Source organism: Aptenodytes patagonicus, chromosome 5 (genome assembly GCF_965638725.1).
Source record: "Aptenodytes patagonicus chromosome 5, bAptPat1.pri.cur, whole genome shotgun sequence".
Classification (NCBI taxonomy): Eukaryota; Metazoa; Chordata; class Aves; order Sphenisciformes; family Spheniscidae; genus Aptenodytes; species Aptenodytes patagonicus.
Genome location: NC_134953.1, coordinates 6,499,179 through 6,525,598, shown reverse-complemented (window position 1 = coordinate 6,525,598; position 26,420 = coordinate 6,499,179). Strand labels below are relative to the sequence as shown.

The window sequence follows — 26,420 nt, the reverse complement described above, 5'->3', positions numbered from 1 at the left end:
ATTTGGAATTATGTACACTTGAAAGTTTCTCTAAAATTTGACGTTTTACATTCTTCTCTCCGTGCCATTAGGTTTATCTTTTTTTATTCTTTAGATCTGTTTGAGTGACACCTCATTTGTCATATTACACAATTTTGTTTGCCTCTAACATAACTACAAAAATGTTTGAACCTCAAGATGTATAGTATGCCAGAGAAAGTTTAGTTCAGTATTTACCTTTATATTGCACTGATTAATAAAGATCAGTCCTATTGGGCAATATAAATGTTTACTGCACCTGTCCTGTAGATTGAGTCTCTAAGATCATAAGCATCTTTCTTGAATATAAGAGACAGTGAGACATAGTGATCCTTAAACTTGCCCATCTGTCGCACTTCACTTGGTGTAGTTTTAATTTCTCTAAAACGTCTCCCTAAGAGCCACTTTCAGTTTACCTAAGTAATTCTTAACAATAAATAAAATATTTAAGTGAAAAGATAAAACCTTAAATGAACAAAAGACTTAAGAAGGATGGTTACGCACCACAGTCAATCATGGAGCTTTGCCAACGTTCAAAGACAAACTATCTCTTCATAGTGGCACCGTGCAAGTACATAACATTTAGATAAATGGAAAAAAGGGGTATTTTACTTATTTAAAGTAAGTCTTTTCAAGAAAACTTGGGAAAGATGCACTTTGTGAGCCATCTCCCAATGCTGGCTAGGCCTTCCAAATACGGCTAATTCACTACACGCTAACAGAGGCAGCTTTAAGACTTGGAAAAGATAGCCAACAAAATCTGTAAAGCAGAGCTGGAAAGTTTTCACTCTCCTCTAAACGATTCGTACTTAAGAAGCAAAACTTAGTAGACAAGTTAAGTATTCATATAGCATTTAAACATCTAGAAGATCTGGAAGCAGAGAGGCTCGTGTGAGCCTGCAGGCTGCAAGTGTTTCACGTTGGATTTGACATGAACTTAAAACACAGCGTAAGTCATTATATCAAAATGGCAATCGCAAACAAGCCAGCTTTTCACGTCCCCTCCCGACGTTCACCGACGGCACTTCATCCCTGTTGTTAGTTACGATGAGTACAGAATGTGCACGTGGTTCAGAGCCAAGGAACATCCTTCTAGGTTCCTGCAGGGAAGTCATAAGCCTGGGTTTCCGAGATCATAACAAGGTAAGTGACAGGAATAACACCACAGTTTATTTACTAGGCACTATCTGCCATAAATTGTTATCTCCCTACATAAAGCTGGCAAAAAGCCCAATTAAGATGCTAGTAAAAATACAGCAAGGAATATTGATCAATGCCGGTAAGAGATCAGACTCCACAGACCTTGTTTTTTTAATCTTGCTTGTGAAAGGTTACACTTCTATGTCTCTTGAAAGCCAGAAAGAAGCTATCCTTCACAGCCAGGTTTACCAGACTAAAAAGACAGTATTTAACGTATTTTGTAGAACTTTGTTAGGAATTTTAAAGACAACTCCCTAAGAAAGTAGAAACTCTGAGGAAGTTAGAAAACTAGTTGGAAAAAAATGTAAGAGGAGACAAAATAAACACAATGGCAATGGTAGTGTCAGAATTGTTTGGATTCTGTTTCAAAACCAGAAAATCTGAGATACGATCAGTAAACCATACAATCCGTGCTTATCTTAGAATCACCAAACATGGTCCCAAATAGATGAAATTTTTTGGCTAGGGCTTAGATTACCAAACACCTTTGTGCACAATAAACCAGACAGCCCAGGAGTTTCTGCGTTATAGCTGCACCGACATCCTGAAAGTCTTTAACATTGAGACTGCACTTTCCCAGGTATGGGTCCAAGCTGTTTTCCTTTCATCCATGCTGGACCACATGGGATCATGACAGTAGACAGCGCACTTCATTTAGGCAGTGCCAGTTGTCACACGGGCAGCGTTACAGGGCAACTCCCCGAGCTGGACACAGCTACGGCAGAACCTGCTGCCCAACGCACCGCATTCACAGAGGGGGGTGAAAAACAACAAAAACACCCTACCCGTACCTTTAGGCTTTTTATTGTTAAGATATTCCTGCAGGAGTGGAAATTTCCTGCAATTATAAATGTTGGTCACTAGCAGACTGCGGTCAAAAGGCGCTTACCATCTTGAACCAGATTCATATTTGAGGTAGTTGCGTTTTGAACAAATTAAAGACCAGTCCAGGCACTCAGACCTCAGATTTCTTGTTTTCTCAGTATAACTGTGTGAGGCCTCAGAGCTTCGCTCATTTAACTGAACCCCTTGTCCTCTCATTAAGTCAGAAGAGGGGGGAAAAAAATGGCCAAATGTCTCAAGACAAGTTCTCAATTTGACCATATTCAGCTACTTAGTACTACCACCTCCTCTAAGACTGCATTTTCCCCCCGTTTACTTCAGCAAGTTTCGAACTGCGTATCACCGCAGCCTGACTGAATGCAGAAAAACCCATTCAAAGTTTCTCAGTAGAGACAGTTTGAGTTTCACTGGGTGCCACAACTTAACTCTGCCTCAGACTCGGTAGGGTTTTTGCATGACTCAATAAATGAACTATTAGTTAGAGATAACAACTATAAATTTAAAAGCTGATAGCATCTCACACATTAATAATGAATGAAACAATAATATGCCATTTTACTGTCCCACTAAAACCAGTGCTAAAAGCTGTAACTGTTCATCCATGAAGGCATGCTGTGCCGTGAAAGATCTCGATGGAAGCACAAGTTTTCCTGTCCTTTCATACATGCAAAGACTTTGTTACGTGGGGCTACAGACGTTAGAAGCACCGATATGTTATCTTTTGGTCTCCGCGGAACAGCAGATGCCACCACACCAGAAGTACTACTATGGGAAATGGAGGAGGAACTACGTTAGTCAGCTGTTTGGGGTGAGTAGGTATGCTGAATAGCCCCATTTCTAGAGGCTCCGGACACTTGCAGATCTACAGTTAACGCTTTAGTTTCCATGCTCGGAGCCTTAAATGAACGTGGGAGTGCTTCTGCCACCTGTGATTCACTCAGAAAAAGCGCTCAAGACTATTAAGGTGTAAATCTCATCTGTGTATTTTACATCCTTCTACAGCTGCAGCATCTGCCTCCACATTGTGACCCAAGAATTTCCATATAGTAAGACTCTACAAGGCAGGTTTTCTAACTGCCGCTCTTTTTCACTGAAGATTTTTCTATGGCACCAGAATTTTTTTTTTTTTTTTTAAATATATCATCTACCTTTCTTCTCTTAGACCACAATGCTTTAAAGACTTAAAGCCTGTGCCCAAGTAAGGGTCAAGGCTTGATTTTCATTCACTCTGTGCTTATTTTGTTTAAGTGATACTGGTGGTAGATTCACAGAAATAGATGGAAATCTCACATGGAAAAGTCTTTAAGTTATGTAGCTCTCCAACTTAGCAGTTGCCAGAAAATGTGATATTTGAATCAAAAGGCATACCAGACTTCCCAATTACCTTACTTCAAAGTAAAAGCAAATAAGGCATTGACATTTATGATTAATAGAGGGAAGAAAGATACTTCGATGCTTCTATTTCAGTGTGGCATCACAGCTGTGCCAAGCTTATCTGCTTCTATTAAAACTCCAATCATCTAGTAAAGCTGAGATAGCTGCAAGTAGGAGCATCAATGTACTCTGGCATCATACAGGTTTCTCTTCTTTCCAGGATATACTATATTCTTACCTTCTTTCCTAAAACTTGAATAAAGCCAAGCAATTTCCTTCATGCTTTTATCTTGGAATTTACATAGGTCATTTTTGTTTAGGAAGCCCTTTCATCAAAAGCAAACCAAAAAAATATCCTCCTTGTACTGCTGCCCTTTCAAAGGTTATAAAAGCGTCATTTAAAAAGCCGCGTTTCCAAGAGACATACAATGATTACATAATTTCAGCTTCCATTTTTACAAAGTAAACTTCTGGTTCCTGTGGTGGACTTGAATTATCCTCATTTTACTACATATAATATTTGTTTCCTTTAGTATCCCAGGCCTGTCTTAAAAAGTGGAAGTTTCACAGCAGTCCACGAGCCTTCAGATGCTCTAAAGAAACATAAAGGGCAGTCTATTTAAGGAACTGTTTTTCTAACACCAGACAGAAGTATTTTGACTTCGGCTGGAATGCAAAATTCCCACTAAAGTCAGTGAACGAAGTGTTTGGATGATAAACCGAGACCAATAGTGACGTACCACAATCTTTTCCTATTTACACTGGATAAAAAGAGGGCACTGGACACTGACCAAGCAAATGTGAAAAGAGTTCTTTTTTTCTAGCAACAAGCTTCCTACAGTCTGTCCAAGTCTCCCACCCTCTTTACTGCAACAATTAATCATCCCGAATGATGTGGTACCTGCTGGTTTTTTTCCTCCCCTCTCTGCTCCTCATCTTTTAGGACAAACTACTTTAACGAAAACACTCCACCCCATGAAGGTTCATAGCTGCTATTCTTGACTCCTTTTCTACTGAAGTTTCAATCTCTTCCTTGCACAGGCAGCAAGAAGAAAAGTTGCTGAATTTCTCTGTATAGTGCACTTTCTCTTGCTATAAATCAGGCCTGTGACTAATGTTATTTCTGATATTGTTGGGCTTACTGAAACCTGAAGAATATTTTCAGGCCATTCCTTGTGCCCAGTCGGTACTCTGCTTTCCCCTTCCAAGTGTGGAGAATGCTCTAGCCAACTGCTGTACCCCTGCATATCCCACATCCCAGAAAACGGACGTTCTTTGCCTGGGTGACTTTCATACCCTGCTGCTAAAGCGTAACCCCCTGGGATCGCAGTTTTCTGCAGGCAGGTTTTTGTCGCTCTCTCTCCTCTTGAGCAAAGTTGCGCAGCACACACGTTCAGAAGAGCAGACCACAGGAAGAGTAAAGAAGCACCGGGATCTTACTTGCGCGATATAGACAAAGGAGGCCCCCACAGAAGCTGAAGGGGCAGAGTTTATGGGTGACAGAGAGGATGAGAAATAGATACAGGGGTGGAGAAGTGAAGACTGTTTTGTAGGCTTTTATGTGGTCTGACATTTCTCATCTTTTTCCTCTCCGAAACTCAACTTCCCATCAAAATGCAGAGCTGGCTTATTTCCTAGGTTCATTCACAACTCTCAGTAATTATGTATGTGCATTTACGTTTGAGATTATTTTAATTCTGAGCTTCTTGCCAAATTTCATTTTGGGTAAACACCTTTGAGTACCTGAAGCCAAATTTGCGTTAAGTATAATATTCCTTACTCCTCTTCCTTTCCTGGAGTGCTTCCATGTGCTCTTACACAGCTGCTACGCTCCACTTAACTGATGACTGATGTTTTTCACACCCATACACATTTTTCCTGAGATCTATTGTTGCCCAGCTCTAACTTCCTATTCTTATGTAACACACTGGAATTTTAGCAACTGCTGTTGCATTACACATGGACGTTTTATATCTGTATTTTATAGTGATCCTAGAACAACTAACTAAACCTGTACTGTTTGACATTTCTTAGCAGGGACTCTCCCAAACTAAAAAAAAGGAATAAAAATATAGCTACTCGAAATTTTAGACATCTCTCCTAAACTTATGGGACACATTTTCTTGTTTCAATAAGGATCTTCGTTAAAGGAAAATAAAGAAAACCAGGACGTTATCAGAGCTCAATATGAAATCTCAAAAAGAAAAAAGAAAAAAAAAAAAAAAAAAAAAAAGGAAGATTCCAGCATCATATAAACCTCCATTACCCTCCAGGATCTTAATGTAGCTAAAAATAAAACAGTGAGCTACAGTATTTCTGGTACTATAGAATGCCAGTCCCTGTAAGGCATATTTAGTATTTTTGTTTGTGGTTTGGTGGGTTTTTTCCTTCCTTAATTATTCAGCTCAGTGAAAAATTTCAGTTAGTCCCAGATTCTCTTTAAAATAAAGACAAGATTTCATCTCTGGAAACAGACTACACAGGGGATCACAAAACCCCTGGCATTCTTGGGTTTTTAAACTCGTTAACTTCCTTACAACTGTTATCAGGGGACTTTCAATACTTAAAGAACTAAACAGCTAACACTTTCAAATGCTGGAATGTCACCGGTGACAACAAATGGCTTCGGACCTGGAGTGCTGGACAGCTGCCAGCTCTGGCCAAGGACTTGCTGAGTTTACCTTGAATTCTTGGGCTGGATTCTAAATCCCTGTATTTGGATTTCAGGCTTTGGCACTGGCCCATCGGTATCCCTAAAAGTAATAAATTAGGCAGTTAAGAATTTCCTACTGATTTAAGCACCTGGACTGACAGTGGCTTAATATGAACTGAGAGTCCTCAGAACATCACGGAACAAGTGTTTCAGTCCTAAGCGGATAAAAATTACCTAAGTACAAGTTCAGATTTGATTTGACTACTGCTAGATGCATTTAAAAAAAAAAAAAAATGAACGAGATAACACTTCTGAACCTACAGAATCTTATTTCTCTTCAGGAATGAGGAAGATATACCTCTATTACCTCTACCACCTCCAGTTCCCAGGAAAGACCTTCAGCCAGCCCGCCCAACACAGAGGGCCTCTGCAGGACTCTCCTACTGAAAACTGCAGAGAGCTGAACTTCAACTGGAGAACTGTTGGGGGAATTATTGTTATAACAATGAGACTTATTTTAAGTCTGTATTATAAGAAGACTTCATACCAAAGTGTCAGGAGGACCACTACTGAGTAATGACTTAAGAAATAAATAAAAAAAAAAATTAGAAACCCTACAACTCTTTAGACAAAGTAATATACAGGCTGCCAAGGAAGATGCACCCAAGGCTAGATGGATCTCCATAACCATCCACTACAGCCCTGCAGGCAGATACCACTTTGTTCCAATTCCTATACAACGCACGCGTTATCTGGAACGTATTAGTTAGCCCCAGGGTCCCAACATCATTACAAGAATACCAGAGGGACTTGTACACAAACTTGTGCTGGCACTCAGTAGCATATTATAATGTATTACTTTGAGGAATGCACCAGCTCTGTGTGATATTCATTCAAAATAATCCAAAGACAACGTACTAGAAGAAGGTAGTTGTACAAAGCCACAGAATGTCTCTTCTTTGCAAAAGGAATGGGGCATGGGGTGAAGAGAAGAAGAGGGTGGGTAACCTAATTGATGTTTGGTTGCGCATAAATAGCGGGGACTTTAAGTCTATAATGATATAAGCATTTCATTGGAAAATGACTCAGACAAAAAGAAAGAAGCGTTTAGCCACTAAAACAGAAAAATAAAACTGCTAGGAAGTGGTGAACAAAAGCAATACAGCGCAGCTTTTTATATGGCATCTCTTAACGCACTGTATCACAGTACTGTAACTTAGATTAAGGATAAAAGCAAACAAAAAAGAAATACTAAATCTGCACTAATATAGTCCTCTGAATGGTTCTGGTTGTACAGTTACCAGTTACACTTGTATAAATGCCACACACAAAGAACCCATCTAAGAGAGCACTAGGCTCTGTGGATAAAAATCTCAAAGAACACCCAAGAATAAAAGTCACTCCAGGTAACGTTATCAAAAGTTACGTTTTTCAGCGGCATCTGACTATGTGGATATTTTGTAAAATTTCACTCTGGATTGATAGAAATAGCAGTTTCCAAGAAGCACTTACACAGTACATACTTACGAAGTATCATTAGTGGGCTGTGATAACATGTGATAAAATAGTACGCTACTTTTTCTTCCATGCAACCACATGTAGGAGTTTTAAGAAATTAAATTGCTGTTTTATTTGAAATAACCAAAACTGATTTGTTGGTAACTTCTAAAACCAATTACTACCAGTAACTGCACTGAGAGAGAATGCATTAGCTTTTTTTCCTCTCTCTGCTGCTACTATCAGCGTGTAAAATCATTAGAATTTGGTTAGCCTCAATTTTTTACCAGGAAAGGATAAAGTAGAAAACTTCTGTTTTAACCATTATCCGGTCACTGAGCTATATTTTAAGTACCCACACAACGAATGTTTACTTCTTAAGTTCTATAGAAACAGAGTTTCTTCCAAACAGGATGAAAGGATCACGTTGTAGAGCACCAAGGTAATCAGAAAGCCATCTGGATAAATTAAAAACCAGTTAAGGTGTAATTTCTGAATTATTCATTATTATTATTATTAAGAATTTCTGAATTCTTAACTTAGTTTCTGCGAGTGCTGAAACTGAGCACTCGCAGCTCCATCTGAAGTAAGACTGCAGACATCTCAGCACTCTTAGAAGCCCGAGACTTCAGAGCTCCTTTAACCTGCAGGGCACCGCCGATTTCTGCTACGCTGATCAACTACTTCCAACCTGGACGCCTCCTTCCTGGCCTAAATCTATTTCTGGTCTAGCTCAGCTCAGACCAAGATGCTCTGTGAAGTACTCATGAGGCTTATAGAGAGGGAAATCGAGGAAGAAAGTGAGCTATTTAATTTTCTTGTGGACAAAAATCCTGAAGGCGCGTGTCTCAGAAGACTGCTACATTATATTGTGATTTAATGTACCATGCATTTCCAAGTCAATTGACCAACACCATGAAGCAGCGAAGTTTTGAGTAACATTAAGCATTAGCCTGTCATATATATTGCAAATAACTATTTCAGACCTGTCTTTGCGAAGTAGAATAGCCTGGGATATCATCAATCTATTTCTCATGTAAACACACATAAACAGCATCAAACCTTCTCTGACTTCTGGTAATCAGTCTGGCCAAAACTCTGCCACTAACCAGGAACTATGAATTACACTCGATATAGCAACAGGTCTCCACATTCTGATGTTCACCTCTGGGGGGAAAAAAAAAAACACAAAACAAACCCAAACCAATTTCCAAACATGGAATGATAGTCTCTATGTAATTTATTGCCATGAATACCTCATGCCGCGTGGAGAGCATAAACTTCAGATGACATGGAAGAAAACAGCGTTAAAAAGCTAAGTCCAAAAACACTGCACTGAAGAATTAAGTGAACTCTGTAACACACCAACAGGCACACTGATAAAAGAGAAGAGCATCGGAATGGCCTAGAAAGGCATGAATGCACCAAGCACTTAAAATGTTGAGTATTACGTAACTTTTTTTTTTTTTCCTTTTCACTGTCTTCTCACAGACCAGCTAGTTCTGTGATGTATATCGCTCTCATCTTGCCACTTCTTTCTTTCATTCCAGTCTTGAAAAGCTGTGTTAAATTTCCCAAGGGCTCATCGTTCAGAAAGTACGCCTGTTACAACATCCTTACGTGTCTCTGCTATAATAGCCATCCTGACAAATAAACCACACAAAACTCTTAACAAATCTACAATTATATGAAAACAGAAGAATTATTAAAAGCCAATGCAACATATTAAATGACGGACCATGGCTTTTATAGTCATTTAGCTGCTAAATCCTTCCTTACTGACATCTAAATCAATTGATTTGAGGGGGTTTGTAGGATTTATCGTATCTCCACAAGTAAGAAACATATTTAATTGCCTGTTCTTGTATGCTTTCCACAATCTAGTATAGACATCAAACTGAGCATAACGCTTACCCTGTAGAACAGCACACTGTAAAAACACCTAACTGTGGTGTAATTGTTCATAAAAGATTTGGTCACATTTTTTATATGTATTTTACACATACATATTTATATAGCCATAACCTAGGAATGAAAACATTCAGATAATACAGCTGGGCAGAAAGCAGAATTGATGTATTGCATAGAATTTTAAGGTAAACAAATTTAGTTCTAATATGGAAAGAACTCCTGAAAACTATAAAGACTTGTCAAAACAAGATTCCTGAAAGAAGAATGTGAATCAAGCTATTCACTGGCTTTGGATTTGACTTTACAATATGAAATAAAATATAAGACTAAAAAGTCAAATATTTCCTGTCAAAAAAAGAAAAAGAGGAAAAGAGTTTCAGTATCATCTTTTCCCCTCCCCCAGTTAATAAAACCCAGTTAAACTGACAGTTTTGGAAGTATTCCAATTGGCAGAACCATATTTTTCTGAAAATTTATTTATTAAAAAAGGCATTCAACCCTCTCCACTATGAAAAAACAACCAACATTTATCTAATCTTACAAACCACCTCAAATCTTTCACTTGAGAGTTCACTTGAGAGAAATTCCAGTGAGACAAATGAGACCAACTCCTTCCAACCTTCACGTGAAATATTCTTGTGGTTTGTGGGGCTTTTTTAAACTACAAAAAAAGTGAAACTTAAGCAGCAAGAAATAAAAGCACAGAAGATGCTGAAAAAATTGATAGACGAGGATGGAATTTGACTCAAAGGCAGGTAGTAAGATTGATATTTATTTATTCATTTATTTTAAGCTGGATAAAGATCCAGCTTCTAAGCTCCAAAGTTCACAGAAAGCTCTATGGCCTACTTTCTCCACTTGTTTTAAAGCCACGCCAAAAGGCCCAGACACCTGCCCGGCCCTCACAAAATACATTTCCCCAAAGATCGTGCATTAGAAATCTTCTATCAGACACAGGCAGTGACACAGAAATCACGTCGAACTGGTGCCATAATAAAAACGGAACGCGTGCTAAGGAGCCCTGCCAGACTACAAACCCTGCACTGCAAACAGACACCATCCTTTAATCTCTTCTTTGCCATTTCTTCTCTAATCCAATTCACTTCTTCCCAGCATTTATACTGTTTACCTTTTGCACGCCTCCCAAATCAGGTAATACAATTCAATTTTTACAGTCATTTTTACATTCCTATTCCCAGTGATGCAATGACTGCACTGAAAGTATTGCAGAGAACTTAAAAGAACAAGGTAATTTTGGCAACAAAAATGTCTGTGTAGAGATTTTGTATTCTTCTTACACAAAGATAAATTTGGGGGCAAAATTGGGTGGGCATACTTTTCACAATTTTTAAGTTTGGATAATAGCTTTCCAAATTCTAAATAGGTATACTATTTTTCTGAAATAGTAACTTTGTTTCTTTTTTATTTTCTCTCTTCTCCCCCCCCCTCCCCCAAACAATTTCAACCCATTTATTTTCAAGCAAATCCATACAGGGAATTGTGTCTTGTTTATAGGATGGATTAAATACATTTGTCTTATTAATAATGAAAAAAATATTTAGCTTTTTAGCAATGCAACAGAAACAAGCATTTCAAATGCTCACATTAACCCTTTGACTTAAAAACAACACTACACAAAAAGTAAACAGTTAACTCCAAGATTAGTCTTCTGCTTGTGATGTGTCACTAATTACATTACGGGTTATATAATGCGCTATATGTTTATTCTGGCTCAGATTCTTTCACCTGTTCTCCCCTGGCATTGCTAGCACTACTACATGGGTCCATTTTAGATTTAATTAATTTACCCCATCTCCTAGTATTTCAAAGAAGTAAAGCACTGACAAGAACCCTGGTTCTTGCCTTTCTTGGATACAGAAAAAGAATCTAGACACGGAGCGATTTTCCTTTTAAGAACAGAATACAACATACACAAATAAATATCTGGGGAGAACACGTGTTGTTCAAAGAAGCTAAAAATAGTACAATCAACAAGCATATGTTTAACTGGGAACCTTCCTAGATTCTAAAAGTAACATTATTCTTTAAATCCAGTGCAGATATGAGTACTCAAAAACTGGTTTGGGGTTTTTTTTTCATGGCAATGGAGCAAGCATATTCAAGGTGTCTGCATATAGATAAAGTGAATCCATACACTGCATACTGACCTAGACAGATTCCCTCCTTCTTGTCATCAGCCTTCATTCCCTCCACCATGTTATTTTTCTATTCTTGCAAATTCCTCAACACGCTACAGCTAAAATTTCACTTCATCCAAAATTAAGACTTTTTAAAATTCCTTTTATTCTCTGCTTCTGTAAAAAAATAAATCTTCAAGAAGGGAACGTAGTGTGGCACAGCAAGTTTTAACCACCTGTAGTTCTTTAAAAATAGTAACTGCTCTAACGGACTCGCAAACCGTGTTCCCTTCCTAAATCTAACAAATGGGGCGAGTGGATGTACATTAATGAAATCATCTGCTTATTTTGATCACTAGGTTGCTTTATATGGACTGGGGCAAACCAGTTCTTTCACAACCCTCCTCCTCTCCCGGCTTTCTCCTTATTATCTGCTTTCAGATCATAAGATGCACGAGGCAGAGGATCGCCCCTTTGTCAAAGCTGGTAATAGGATCTGGCATAACTAAGCCTGCAAAACCGTGTGGCCTCTGAATCCTACAATAATAAAAATAGTTCAGATAGACCTTTTAAGTTGCTAAGTCCCGTTTTGAAAACACAACGCTCCTTGTATAGAGTGGAACGTTCAAAACAATATCCTAGAGCCCTAGTAATGAATTATCCCACTTGCAGAAACTACTACAAAAACCACAGGCCTTTCAGCCCTCTAAATGGAACTTACATGGTACAGAAGCATTGACACACAGTACGGGAATGAATTTTACTTCAAATGTATCAATACGGAATACAAACTGGCTTACAATGAGTGCTGCCACCTCTCCAAAGCCTGTCTCTGTAATGGATACGCTGCACCTCTCCCGATACTACAACATTTTCATAAAGTTTTAGCTCCAAGTGCCACACATCTACACAAGAACCTCAGGTTTTCACCTTCAGAAGTCTGGTGACACGCTTAAAGAGCGTCAACTCAAGACTACGTGACCTAATCGGAAGCCTCAGGCCAGAAGAAAAATAGAAACAACCTATAATTAAATTCTGAATAATCTAATGATTTTTTTTTTAAATACATTACAACAATGTAGCATTTTCTACAGGATCTGCACTGAATTAAACCAGTATTTTAATTTAAAATAAAAAATAAGAAATCAATGATTTTAAGAAAAGAATGATTTAATGCTTTAGTTTAACATTATGTTCTTTTACATTATTAGAAATGAGCCCAAATAAACCAAAATAAGCTGATCGTGTAAAAGCAGACACCCAGGAACCAATATCAATTTAATTACAGGGGTGAAGAACCCTCTACTTTCACTGATACTAATGGCCAAAACACTGCTACGGTCTTAAGACACACGATTTGTTCGGAGATTAAGTGAACTGTCATTTCCATCAGCTCTCAGAGCACGTTCTCATTTACCTATAACCATTAGAGCCATCAATTTTAAAAGTCATGGGCACTGTGTTTTTTCTATAGGAGTTAGCAGCCTACAATAGCCTACATTCACATACCATTTAAAATCCAAAGAGTGTTTTACAAACCAACAGAAACGAGAGTCTTACAGTCCCTGCTGAAAACAATCCATTCCCAGGACCAGAACTATTTGTCCCACGGCAAAGACAATTCAATCTGAGAAATACGGTTATGAAAAAAGCCCGCTTTTAAAATGGTTCCTCTACTTCTTGTTCATAAAGATTTTCTACTGAGCTGAGAGAATATAAGTAAGAGACACAATCTTTAGAAGTCTGTTTATATTGCCAGAAGCTTTTCTAGAACTTTCACCTTTAATTGAAGCTATCGTTACCTTTCTCTCCACTTCTAATAAATGTTTTGAAAATAAAAGCTCCGGAGCTCAAGTCCTCAGTGATAGGAAAAGCACCAAGCTCTATCACCTGTCGTCTCAGCCTAGATCAAAAAGGCAACAACTGCTTTAAACAACCTGTCCCAAACCCATTTTCCTCCCCCTCAGTCAGGACAAGTAATAATATCTTTATCCATACAGACTTCATACACTCGCCAAAATTCTCAGATTAAAAAAAAAAAAAAAAAAAAGAGGTAATTTTAGAATAGTTATACCGAAATTAATCAATAGATCTGTCGCAGCCCAACACCTGTACCATTTTAAGGCAGTAAGATGCCATCCAAAGGCAGTGTCTTACCACGATCTTTGCCAACCTGCTGGGTCACCGTCCCATCCTCAGCAGCCAGCCCAGGGCAGCCTGGGCCGTGCTGGCCGCGGCGCAAACAGAAAGCCCGCGAGCACAAGCTGAATGCTGAAGTCAGAGTTACGGCATAATAAAAGAAAGAGCTCTCTGGAAGCGCAATTGTAGAAAGCTGTACAGACATTGTACACTGTTGGTTTTTTTTTAAAAAAAAAAAGCGGGAAAGAAAAAAAAATCATCAAAAACGAAGGAAAATAAAGCCAGAAGCTTACCAAAAAGCTCATCTGGGATGTTCCCTAAAAACATGGCTAACTTTAGAAGGAGCAAGACAATAAGAGAACGTTAAGAGCTCCACGCTCTCTGTACCTCAGCATTTACACCCTCAAGACTAACGGAGCCCAGCCGTGGGGACCGCAGCCCAGGTAGGTCAGGTGTGCTCCTGGAGCTCGGCTTCCTGCAGAGTTTCACCTGAAGGGAATCCACTTAACCGCGCTGGAAAAGCTAGAGCTGACTTTCAAAAGCACATTCCTCATCCAGCTAAAACGCTGGAAGTGAACAAAACCATATTCACCGAAGGACATAATGAAATTAACGTTTAGCGCGCTAATAATGAAACCACCTCACTTTAAACCTTTTCAGTATTCAACTTTTACCTGTGAAATCCTTTCTGCTCAGTAGAAATGCCTGGAAACACTTATGATGGTTTAGGATCTGGAGCTACTACCACCTGCCAGTCGCAGCCTGCCCTCAACACAGCTCAACAGGCCTCGCAGCGAGGCTCCTCTCGGGCTTTAAAGCTTGGATTTATTAGCACTGTCACACCATCACCTCAGCATGTTAAGTCCAGTCTTAGAAGACTAAATCAAAAATACTGCTGCCCCAAAAGACTGAGCTTGCCCTGATGGATTAAATTTGTTTTTTAAAAAGTGGGAAGTGATGTAACTTCGCTTCAACAGGCATTAGGTCGGATCAGGTATGGTTTACATCACCTTCACTTCATACCAAGTCATGAAGTAGATGTAAACACTGCGTAATGTGGCTCAGACACCTTCACAGAAATAATCATGCAATCAGGTATGAGCTAAACCAAATTCGTATTCCCCCGCTACCCCAAGAGCACACAGGTGCAGCACAGTGAAGTGCTGAATGACAGCCTGGAGCTCTATCCACCATGATCCTTCCCCTCACCCTCCAACACCCCCCACCCGCACCCCTTAAATCAACTCGCTATGGGACGCGACCCACCTCTTAACAAGACTCAGCAATGCCCTGGCTGATCATTAGCGATGGATTTTAACAACTAGTAACTCAGCAGGTTTACTCTCTTACTGCACCCCATGCAAGCCTGGAGTCTTTTCCGTAGTACCCTTGAGCTGCTGCAGGCGGAAATGTCAGCGATTTCAAAACTGAATATTCTATTTCTCTGGGTATAAAAAGCAAACAGACAAGCTTATGAAATTCTGGGTTTACTTTGTTGTTTAAAAAAATAAGTAAACATTTCACCCCAGAGGTTGAACCATTTTCCACCTCTACAAATTATGAACATACATTCTCCCATTCGACCACTCTTTAATGGGAAAGAAAGGTCTCTCAATAAAATTTCTGTAATCAATTGTAAGGATCCATTTTAAGTTTGTACACAGCTGGCATAAGAGCAAGATTAAGATCTAGTCACTTTAAGCCGTTAGGATTTCTCACTTTAAAGAACACAAACCCAAAGACAAATAATTGCATGGACAGTCAATAAAGGCAAAAGTTTGTATACAGCTTTATTAGAGCAACTGTAGCCATAGAAATGATAACATGTTCTGATTACCCCCACAATTTCAACATGGGAGCATGAAAAATTTATTTTCTAACTTACTTTTAATTGAAGTTATTTTTAAGAGCAATCAGCTTGAAATAAGTATTTTTGATTAGGGGGTGTGTACCAACCTCTTAGGTAAAAGAAAATTAAAATTAGAGTATTAGGTGTTAATGCAAGAGACACTGCTGCTTTAAAGAGCTTTAAAACAGTGTAACTCTACAAACACTGAAGTACCTTCTCCTACGTTTATATCTACAGAGAAGAGAAGCAAGGGGATTAGGTAAACCCTACCCAAGTCCATAGTATGATGTGTAAGGTCAACATTAAAAAAAAATACTAGGTACCTGGATTTTAGCTGTTATGTTCATTGACGAACATCTAATTAAGGAAGTCAGTTTTCAAGAACAATAATTCCTCTTTCTGAAACCATCTGAAATTATCACTGACTCTGAAATCAAACTCCTTATTCAGATGTTAAATAGAAATTTATTACTTTTATATAAATACAGGCAGAGTCAAAGCTCCACACTTTGGACAGCATTTTCCACTTTTAGTAAATTAAAACTTTATTATATCCTAGGGACACATTCCAACAAAGCAACTAAAATTATTTTTGCAAATATCAAAACTGTGAAGTTTTTAGTGTTGTTTTCTTTTAGGAACAACAGATCTAAAATATGAATTCTGCTCTTCTGACTCATGAAAAGACACCACCATAACTTACACATATAAGGCAGAATCGGAGGAGGAAAAGCAGCATTTAGTCAGGTAAAATTTTGTATGGCCTTAAACCAAAACCCAGACCCTCTCTCAATTGAAGACATCATTCCTTAAGGATATCATCCACGTCTCTCTAAAAAAAGCACAACATAACAAATGGTGATTATAACCTTAGCCTGCAGACAGCAGAAAAATAACATTAGAAGACACAAGGAAATACGTATGCATTATTGCCGAGAGCCTCAAGTGATATGAGAATAATGCGAACGTAAAACCAGCAGTCCACTGTTTCCGATGCTGAAGGAATCGGAAGCCTTTGGATAGAAATGTATTGGGAGTAGAAGAAAACTAACACAAAAAGCTGGTAAAAACTTCCCACGTAACAAAAACAATTTCTCAGAAGCGTCCTCATGGGGAAAAATGTTTGCACCACACATAGACAGACCCTGCAATATTTCCTCCTAACTAGGCTGTTCTTGTGATTAAAGGGGAAAGGAAAAAAGAGGGGGTTTTCCTTCAGCCCTTAAAACCCAAGTAGAGTTTATCAGCTTCCTTACGAAACAATATTTATAGCACGATAACCTAGAAAATGTAAAAGCACCACACGACATCTGCCTGTTGATCAGCAAACTCACTTTCAAGAAAGCGATGTCAAACCACTTGTAGCCAAAGGATTCACCACGATACCCGAAAGCATCGCAAGTGCTCTACGCCAACTGTGACCGTTATCGGTCAAAGAAGCCAGTAACCTGTTTCAAGTCATTTCTGTCCAGCAGAATACCCATGCATATTCGCAACTAAAATGAGTTTAACGGAGTTCATACTAGAAAAAAATTACACGATGTTTAAACAAAGAATCACTCTAATATATTTCACTTTATTATTGTAATATTAAGGTCACCATTTCCAAATAGTTTTTTTAAAAAGACATATCTGTAATAATGTTTCCCCTATACTTAAAATAGAAAATGAATCCAACCCCAGTAGTTCTAGAGTTAATCTCATTAATAATAGCAAATAAGAGTGAGTCACCTTTTTAGTTTAACAAATAAGAGATAAACCATTACATAAAAATTTAAAAGATATCATGAAAAATGAATGAAATGTAACAAGAAAGAAAATGCCAAATATTTAGTCAGCATTTGCTTGGACAAAGGGGAACAAAACGGTATTATAAATTTATTCCTCGGTATCTAAAAAGCAATAAAAATGCCACACAGTAGACCTGTATCCAAGTTACAGTGACAAGCCACTCAAATTCTGGCCCAGTTGTTGCGTTACGCTACAATTGTTTATGAAGTTACAGTACTGCTCAACGCTCTTCTGGCCTGGTGATGAGATTTGTCTTTTTTTCTCCACTGTTGCGTGAGCAGTTCTGGTATTTAAATTCGGTACTGAAGCTAAGGACATGCAAAGGGATTTCCAGGACGCAGGGCTGTAGCTGCAAATGCGTCTCCGTCCTGCAGGGGATCCACGGGGCGAGGGACCTTTGCCGGTTCCGCTAAATGTGGACTTACCGCGGCTCTGAAAAAAAGAGCCAATATTTGCTGTTGCACATGAGCTCGCGGGAGAGATGCCGCGATAGGACACCGTCAGTAGTTCAAGCACCCAAATTTTGATTTCCAAGGGGGAGCTGGCAGAAGGTGTAGGTCTTAACCGGAATGGAAACATACCTTGTGTGATTTTTAAATATTATGTTTCTACTGTTGAAATCCCAGACATAATGGCCGCAAGCCAAGTAAATACACCTCGCTACAATGAAAGAAAAAAGCTTTTAAAAGCTTAAAATGTTAACATAAGAATCACTTGAAAAAAAAATCTGATTCATCTAGAACACTGTGAACATCTAGGCCTGAGTCCAAAATCACTGAAGTTATTAGGATGGCCTCCCTCTACTTCAACAGGCTTTGGGTAACACTCTCCGTTTCTGTAACTCTCAAACAGACAAATACATGCAATATATCATCTCAAAGCAAACTGAACTCAACACGTTTCAGTGGCAGCGCACTCATTTAAACAGAGCCATGCATACTATATATGGGAATAAAGTGTTCCTCTCAAAGATGCGCACCCGATGTATTCTCAGGCTATAAATACCATCAGGATTTCAGATGGGCCCTTCCTGACCAACACATCTCTGACAGCCGTGGAAGATAGGTATCTTGCTTTCCCATTTATTTATCCAGCTATATTACCGGTAGAAGTGCTAACAAACTTCTACTGCACGTCCACCTTCCCTTGTCACCCAAGATGACCTGTGTGCCATAAAAAGAGTGCTCGCACTTACAAACCGTGAGGTCTAATCTGGAATTCGTGTATTTAGCCCCGTGGAAAAGTGGTCCAAATGCCAGCCTGGTCTTGTGATCTCATAGCGTTTTGCACTCACTTCGCAGGCTGGGTGGAAGAGTCAGGCATTGTAGTCCCGCGAGGAGCAGGGAGTTGGACTCGATGATCCTTACGGGTCCCTTCCAACCTATTCTAAGCCCTCAACCATGTAGCAGCATATGAACTCATTACAGAAACACAGCATTTTATGATAGCTTTTTAAAGTGCAGTCCCTTTCCTTTTGTCACTGAAATGATATGTGGGGGAGAAAAATATTTTTTAACCATTAACACCCACACATAAAGTTTCAGCAATCTTTCCCTTAGAAAACCTCCACAAGCTGTATTCGCTGTGTCCTTCTCAGGCTTCTGATAATTCAATAATTTTCATACATGTAAAATACATAATTTTACGCAATGTGACTAGGTATGTTTAATAGAACCGAAAGGATACCCCCGTCCCCTAATTACATCCAGAGGTATTTCATGTCTCCATTTCACCAGGTTCTCTGGAACTGCTGTCCTGCAGTCTCACACTACAGAATGCCTAAGTGCTGCTGAACTACAGCCTGATCTTGCCAAGGAATTATTACCAGCCAACCCTGAAATTCACGTAAACTTTTGTCAATCTAGGTTGGATTCCACAGAATAGCAGAGCCAACCTCTGAAGGAACACTGACCATTGCTCTGTATTTTACCCGCTGACTAGAGATTACTGCTTCTTTCTAAGATTTGTCCCAGGAAGGACACTCAATGACTAAGAGTCACAATCCACTTTCTTGCAGTAGTACAGCACAGACATGGAACAGCATTGCTTTTTTAATTATAATCGTTAGATCCTGTCGCTGTAGAGATTATACTTAGGACTAGCGCTCTTTAAATTTTCAGTGTTTCTATCTCTGGGGCTGTAAACTGCCCTCATTCTGCATTCAGAAATCCCACCGCATCAAAACTGGGTATACAGATCATTGTTACTTAAAAGCTTTTCGTTCCCTATCACAGGCATTTCTTCTGTTGAGCTAGACTGGAAAAAATTGTGCAGTCTAATGGTTTCCAACCAGCATTTACAGATTTGCAAATGGGTGAGAGTTGCAAATTCCTTCTGAGCACAGATTTTCTCCTTAAATGTATGTGTTGCAAAGCCTTGAAAATAAGTATGATACTGCATCAAAATAACATTTCGGTCGTGATTGTTTGGTTTACAGCTTAAATCCTTGTCCATACATTTTCTTTTCTGCGTACATAACCAATTTTAGCATGAGTTTATAAAATCTGAAATCCATTATGAGCTCCAGAGAGCCGAGAGCGTCGTCTTTTTCACAGCGCGGAAAACAGCAGCACACGCCTCTCCGTATCGGTGCCTTTTTCACTTGCAGAACCACCATCTGCAAAGAGCTGCGAGCACCATTTCTTTCAGTCCTTGACCTCTCCACCATGTCCATCTCTCCATTGGCAACCTGTCCGGTGGGACGCTCACGGAGTAATTACACGCAGAGCACCTGATAGCCATGAGACAGGAACGATGCAGTGCCTGGAGCCAGGCCACGCATGTGACTAACGAGCGAAATTCATTACAGTCCGCTGCTAATCCCTTGAGCCTTCCAGTTGTTCATACGCTTCTGCTCGGTACCTCTTCGAGAGAGTCAAGGTGAGGTTTCCCCATACAGATTTAAATGAAGGGATCTCCTGCGTTACGTGTCCACGCGTGCCTTCTACTATACTATCATACTTTTCTCACTATATAGTGCCCCGTTTTGAGTTTGTTTCTGTAATTTTATTTGGAGAGGAGGTTTATGCAGGCATTGCTAGCAAAGCGACAAACCTAGCTATACGAGAGCCGGTTTGGTAGAAATGCTGCTTCTTTTAGGGACAACTGAAATTTTTCCAGTTACCAATTTTCTCAGGCCTTAGAGGTCTGGGTGAAAATTCTTAACTTCTCAAAGAAGACTTCTGCAAATACGGTACTTCCAATAAAATGTCAATTTTTCTATTCAAAACAAATGGGAATGTTGATGGGTTTCTACTGACCAAATCTAGCACTGCATATTTAATGAAACTTCCAAAATATGTAGACCAATATGAACGAAGATTATTATGGGTTGTGACTTCAGGACAGCAACCGCCATCTATAATCATAATGTAATTTCATTTTACATGTATGTGAGTCCTAGGCTGGGGCAGGGGGAAAGCTCTTCAAAACACTGAAATCATTCCAACAGGACCATAGCGGTAAAGAAACATTCCAGGTCAGGTTGGACGGGGCTCTGAGCAACCTGATCTAGTTGAAGATGTCCCTGCCCACGGCAGGGGGGTTGGACTAGATGACCTTTAGAGGTCCCTTCCAACCCAAATTATTCTATGACTCTATGATTCTAAGATACATTCTGCCTGCTAGAGCCTTGAAGGCGTAAGGTAGGTAAGGGGTACCGCTCTTTGGGGAACCAAGGAGCAGTGACACAGGGTCCCGTATCACACTCCTCGAAAGGGTACAAATTTCACTTCATTCTGCACTGGCCAGCTTCAGGAGCCGGCTGTGCCCCAAACTTGTACTTTCTCATTCCACTGCACCTTCTTCTCGTTTGAGAGTTTGTTCAAAGCCAAAGCGTAGCATCAGATAACGTCAGTAGATAATGCCCTTCAGGAGCACAGAAAATGCAGTAGCAGATCCATATAATCAAAAGAACTACAGATTGTATAATATGCATTTAGCCACTATGTGTAACTGCGTACTTCATCATGAATATTTATTTTATTTTTCTATTATTTCCAGAAACAAGAGCAACTAATGGTGTCAGAGTCCAGGGCACTGAATTTCAATCTCACATCCTACTGTTCATACTCAAACAGGAATGAGTTGGTCAAGGGACAAAGAAAAAGCAAAGAGAAGACGAGTTCTTTAACAATATCTAAGCATTCCTAAAAACGTAGATGTAAACACTGAGGAGAAAAACAGCATTTGTTAAGTCTCTGCAATACAACTGCAGCTACTTTTGGAAGAATTACATCTAAAATGATATACCATATTAAATAAAGGAATACAAGGGCTTCAATTGTAATGACTCTCACATTACATGAAACACTGAAAACATAGGTCAAGGTTTACATTTTTCTTTTTGACAGATTTTAAAGAATGTCATCTCACAAAGCAAGTATGGAGCATCAAAATCCTAGAACTTCAGCAATCATTTTTACTACATGATTAATATTGGTGTTCTATTCATATACGATGACATAAATTGGATATGGAATTTTAAGAGGCAACGTTTATCATTCTGTTACCAGAAGTTTTCGTATTCTTGACTTACAGTATCTTGACTTTATCTCCAAGAAAGAAAAAAAACCTGTAGTGAAATTTCATACCACAAAGTGTTAAACTGTTTTATCACGTTTTTAAATTCCAACCTTAAATTCAATGAGTTGAGGAGGGGAAAAAAAAAAAAACCAAATACATTCTAAATCCTTCTATGCAGCCATTAAAAAGCGTTACATCCCAAAATCAAGTTGACAAATCTGAGGAATACAATGTTGTGCTTAGAATATAGTAGGAAAAAAAAAAAAAAGAAACTTTTTGCAGTTCCTTGCAATAACATGGATGGACACGGGTGTTAGCACAGTAACTCTGTGAATTATTCACATATATATGTGAATTCAATAAGAAGCCACAGAAAGTAGACTTGAAAAAGATTTCTTTCAGCTCACTAGCTGGGACCACTCTTTATGTAGATGGTGAGGCGATGTTGGATAACCCACCTCTGCTGCAACCTGCGGAGCAGCAGAAGAGGCAGCGCAGGGAAGGAAAAGTCCTAACATGCAAAAAACTTCTTCAGCCCCGCAGTAGGAGGAGCTACTTCTTGTAAAATTGCTTTTGCTAGCAGGTCCGATACGGTCGACATAGCATATATATGCATTCGCATTTTTCACCAGCAGCCTCGGCAGCCTTTCCCAAGTTACCATGCAGCACAAAGCATGTGTTTGATAACAGCAAAGTTTAAGACATTTCCAGTTGTTACTTCAGTTAGCCTTTATACCATAAATACTAAATACTAGCAAAGTGTTTTGCAATAACTAGTTACTCCTTACACACACAGAATTCCCTCCAATTCCCCGTTTTAGCATGTAAGGAATGCAGGATCAGCCCCTGAAAGTTCTTCTTCACCAGAGGCTTGAAAACCCTTGTAAGTGGAACAAATACAATCTAAAAAGAGACGTATATCTCCCCCTACCTGCGGAGTCCTTCATCCTCCTGCCCCAGGGAATGATATTCATGGACATAGCTACTTCAGGTCTCAAACATGAAACAAACTCCAATCTTACAACCTGACATAGCCACAGTATGTCAAATCATTCAGACTGGAAGCGTTGGAACCCCTCGATGATACCTGTTATTTAGCGAGCTGATACACTTAGCCTAAGAGGTTTTAAAGACAATTTGGATATGCCCTTCTGTACTGGTTAAGAAATGAATGATCTGCTTTAACTGACTGTGTCCCAACAACGGACTATCAGACCAACAACACCCACGCAGATACTATGCGTAACAAGACTGTGTACAAGTCTCTAATTTTTCATTCTCTCAAGGAAAGAAGCACGAGGTGATAACCTGGAGGATTTTCTTTTTCGTCAAGATCCCCGACAGCCCTTGCAGATTTGTCTCATCATGTGGAGAGGAAAATGCTAAATACACACAGAAGAAACTGAAGCTAAGTCTTAACCACCCACCCATTCTTGAAAATCGCCTTTTACTGTTGTAGAAAATGGTATTTTACAAGGCACGCTTATTATCACAAAGTCATTTGAGCTTTGTCATCATACCTGGCTAACACCTCTCTGAGAAAGTTCAGGTTTGGTTTTGAGCGCAATGACAAATGCCTATAGAGAAGTGACACTGCCTGGTAGGTTTCACGAAGCTTAAGGTTGAGCTAAAAGCTTTTATTTATTCCTTATCTCTAGCAATCCCTTCTTCCATAGATAGGCCAAGTTCACTGTAACTGTGCTACTTCCAACTGGAATGCGGAGGTTCGTTTAGGCAATCCGAACTGGACGCCTACCTCCCTGAACCCAAATACACAAACAAACAAGTAGCGTAACTTCTCACACTCTAACTTTGTTTCTGGTTTCCCGAAGTGTTAGATCCTTCGTACAGCCGGGTTACGCGCTGTATCAAGTGTGTTTAGGGGGGAGGGGACAGGAGAAAGGGGAAGACAGCTCACTGTATGTCAAAGCAAGCCAGCAACCTAGCAACCATATATTAAAAGGTGTGTGTGTTTTTGTGGGTGTCTGTGTGCCAGGAATAACTGAAGCAGATATTATTCCATTTGTAATCCAAAAAATGTGAAAAGGGAAGGGGAGAAACTCCAGCTGCTGATCTATTTTGGGGTCTGTCAAAATCCACTTTCACAAATACAGTCTTAACACTTTCTATCCCATTTGTCTTAAGCAAAAATGAAAGTCTGGACCTGAGCAAGTTCTCAGCTTTGGTTTGAAAGAGACCCTTCAAACCAGGAGCGGACCTTACTTTATGTACTACGCTTTCTTCCAGCTGGTAATATGCAAAAATCAAAGGGGCAGAGAGGTTGCCGCAAAGATTTCGCGCTTAGGTTAAAAGGATATTGAGACCTAGTGTGTCACTCACAAATGCACTAAATACTTCCAGACATCTACATTTAATTTATCAAACAGAAGCGTCAAAGATTCTCGGGGAGTGGAACTAGCTTTAAAAAGATTTACTTGAGTGAGAAGTTTACCTTTATAAATTTTGCCAAAGTTCCTCATTCCGCAAGAGAATTGAGAGTTTAGATCAGCAAATAAACACTCCCACCCTGCCATCGTATGCGGTCCCGGGGGCGCGTATCAACTTCCGAACCACACCGTCCCACCGTGCCAGCGTGTGGCTCGCCGAGGGGGCGAGCCGACACCGGGTGTAACTTTCGTGCCACCGGATGAAAGCGCGGGGCGGGAGGGAGAGAGGGGGGACAGGGGGGCACGTCTCAGGGCTGCACCCAACACCTCGCCCCTCCGGCCACCCTCCCCACGTTGCGGCTCCCGACAGCCCGTGGCGACCCTACCGCAAGAGCAGACAGCACGCTGCCATCCAGCAACAGCCCTAGGCATCTCCTCCAGTGCCACCTCGCCCAGGTGTCCGCTCCTACCACTCCTCCTCACCACCACCGCACCAAACCATCACCGGCACCAGGAGGGGAAGGGGAGGGGGAGTTACCTTGTTTTTGACCCCGCAGTGGCAGCAGACAGTCCACAGGTACTTGAGGGTCCTCCACAGCAGGATGATAAACAGTCCCCCAAAGAAAGTGACCATGGATGAGGCGAGGAAAGCCCACCACATGCGCTGTCCGCGGCTATCGCAGGGCACCTCCATGGTCACCGGGATGATGAGCGCATCCATCTTGGGCACATTGACGGGGGAGGAGGACGAGTCTGTGTTGAGATTGTTGGCGTTGATATTGTTACTCATTCTAATGCCGCCGCCGCCGCCGCCGCCGCCCGGGTAGGAGCCGCCGCCGCCGCCGCCGCTGCCATTTGCCATAGCTAACAGCGAGCCGGGCGCGCAGGGGCTTCCGAGAGCTCCTCCCGCCGCCAGCGCCCCCCAAAAACCCCATCACCAGCCATATTGCTGCCGCCGCCGCCGCTCAGCGGAAAAAGGAAAATAATGGGAATAAAAATAAGAAAGCCCAAATCAAAACAAACAAACGAAACAAAGCAAAACAAAACAAAAGAAGACGAAGAAAAGCGACCGCACGATCCCCGGGTCCCTCTCGGGAGCCGACAGGCCGGTGAATTCCGAGCGTCCTCCTCGCACGGCGAAAATAATACCCCCAAAAAATTAAAAATAATAATAAAAAGGTAGTCTCCTCCTCAGATTCCCACCCCTTCCTTCTCCCGCATACACAGCCCCCACCCCGCCCACCCCCAAAAAAATCATCCGCCACCACCACCACAAACTGATGCCTCGGAGCGCCTCTCCAAGATACCCAGCGCTGCAACCCCGCTGGCCTCAGCGGGGATCTCTCAGCCTCCGCCGCGGATCTTCCCGGAGGTGGTCTGTTACTATTGTTATTAGTCTTTAACTTGTTATTAGCGATACTCAGTCCCCCCCGCGCACCCTCCTCCTCCTCCTCCTCCTCTTCCAAGTCCAGCCCCTTCCTCTCCTCTTCCCCCCTCGGTGCCGGCAGCAGCCTCCTGTGGCTCCTAATTCATCCTCCGCTGGCCCATCTGTGCGTGCGCTGCCGCTGCTGCCGCCGCCTCCTCGCCCATCCTTCAGGAGCTCCCTCCAGGGCCCCGGCTGTCGCTCAGGCTGTTGCTCCCACACGCGCAGAGGCGCCGCTGCCGCCGCTTCCCCGCCCCTCCCTATCTGCCGCCGGGGGACGCGACGGCCCCGCGCCCGCAGCCGCGGCCCTGCCCGGGGCGCAGGAAGGGCCCCGCCGGGAAGGGGGTGCCGACCCGGCCCGGCCCGGGAAGCCGCGCTGCCGCCGCCGGGGGTGTGGGCGCCGGCTCAGGCGGGCTCCCGGCCCCCCATGGGCAGCGCCGTGCGGCGGAGCCGCTCTCCCCGCCCCGCGGCCGCTGGGTCCCGCTCGCGGGGCCGCCGAGGCGCCGAGCGACCGCTCCGGAGGAGGGCGCGGGGGTGGGGGGTAGGGGAGAAGGTTGGGGGGGGGGTCGGGGGGGGGGGGGGGTCGAGGCGCTTCACAGGTGGCGGCGAGGCGGTGCCCGGCCGCGCCGGGGAGCTGCCGGTCCAACAAGTCCTGCCGGCCCGGGCGGGTCCA

The 26,420-nt window shown here is 41.3% G+C and overlaps 1 protein-coding gene across 30 annotated transcripts in view; it reads right to left on the bottom strand.

Annotated features, from left to right (window-relative positions):
- The window catches only part of KCNMA1 (potassium calcium-activated channel subfamily M alpha 1), a 519,886-nt gene extending 494,039 nt beyond the window's left edge, over positions 1-25,847 (bottom strand). For 27 of the 30 annotated variants that reach the window (XM_076338414.1, XM_076338415.1, XM_076338417.1 and 24 more), the window contains exon 1: positions 24,863-25,507. In XM_076338414.1, coding sequence (XP_076194529.1) covers positions 24,863-25,186 — 324 coding nt within the window. In that variant the 5' untranslated portion in view covers positions 25,187-25,507. Of the gene's footprint in view, positions 1-24,862; positions 25,508-25,595; positions 25,737-25,762 lie in introns of those variants that run through there. The other 3 variants (XM_076338440.1, XM_076338419.1, XM_076338420.1) reach the window with 3 other exon arrangements.
- Between the last annotated feature and the right edge of the window lie 573 nt (positions 25,848-26,420).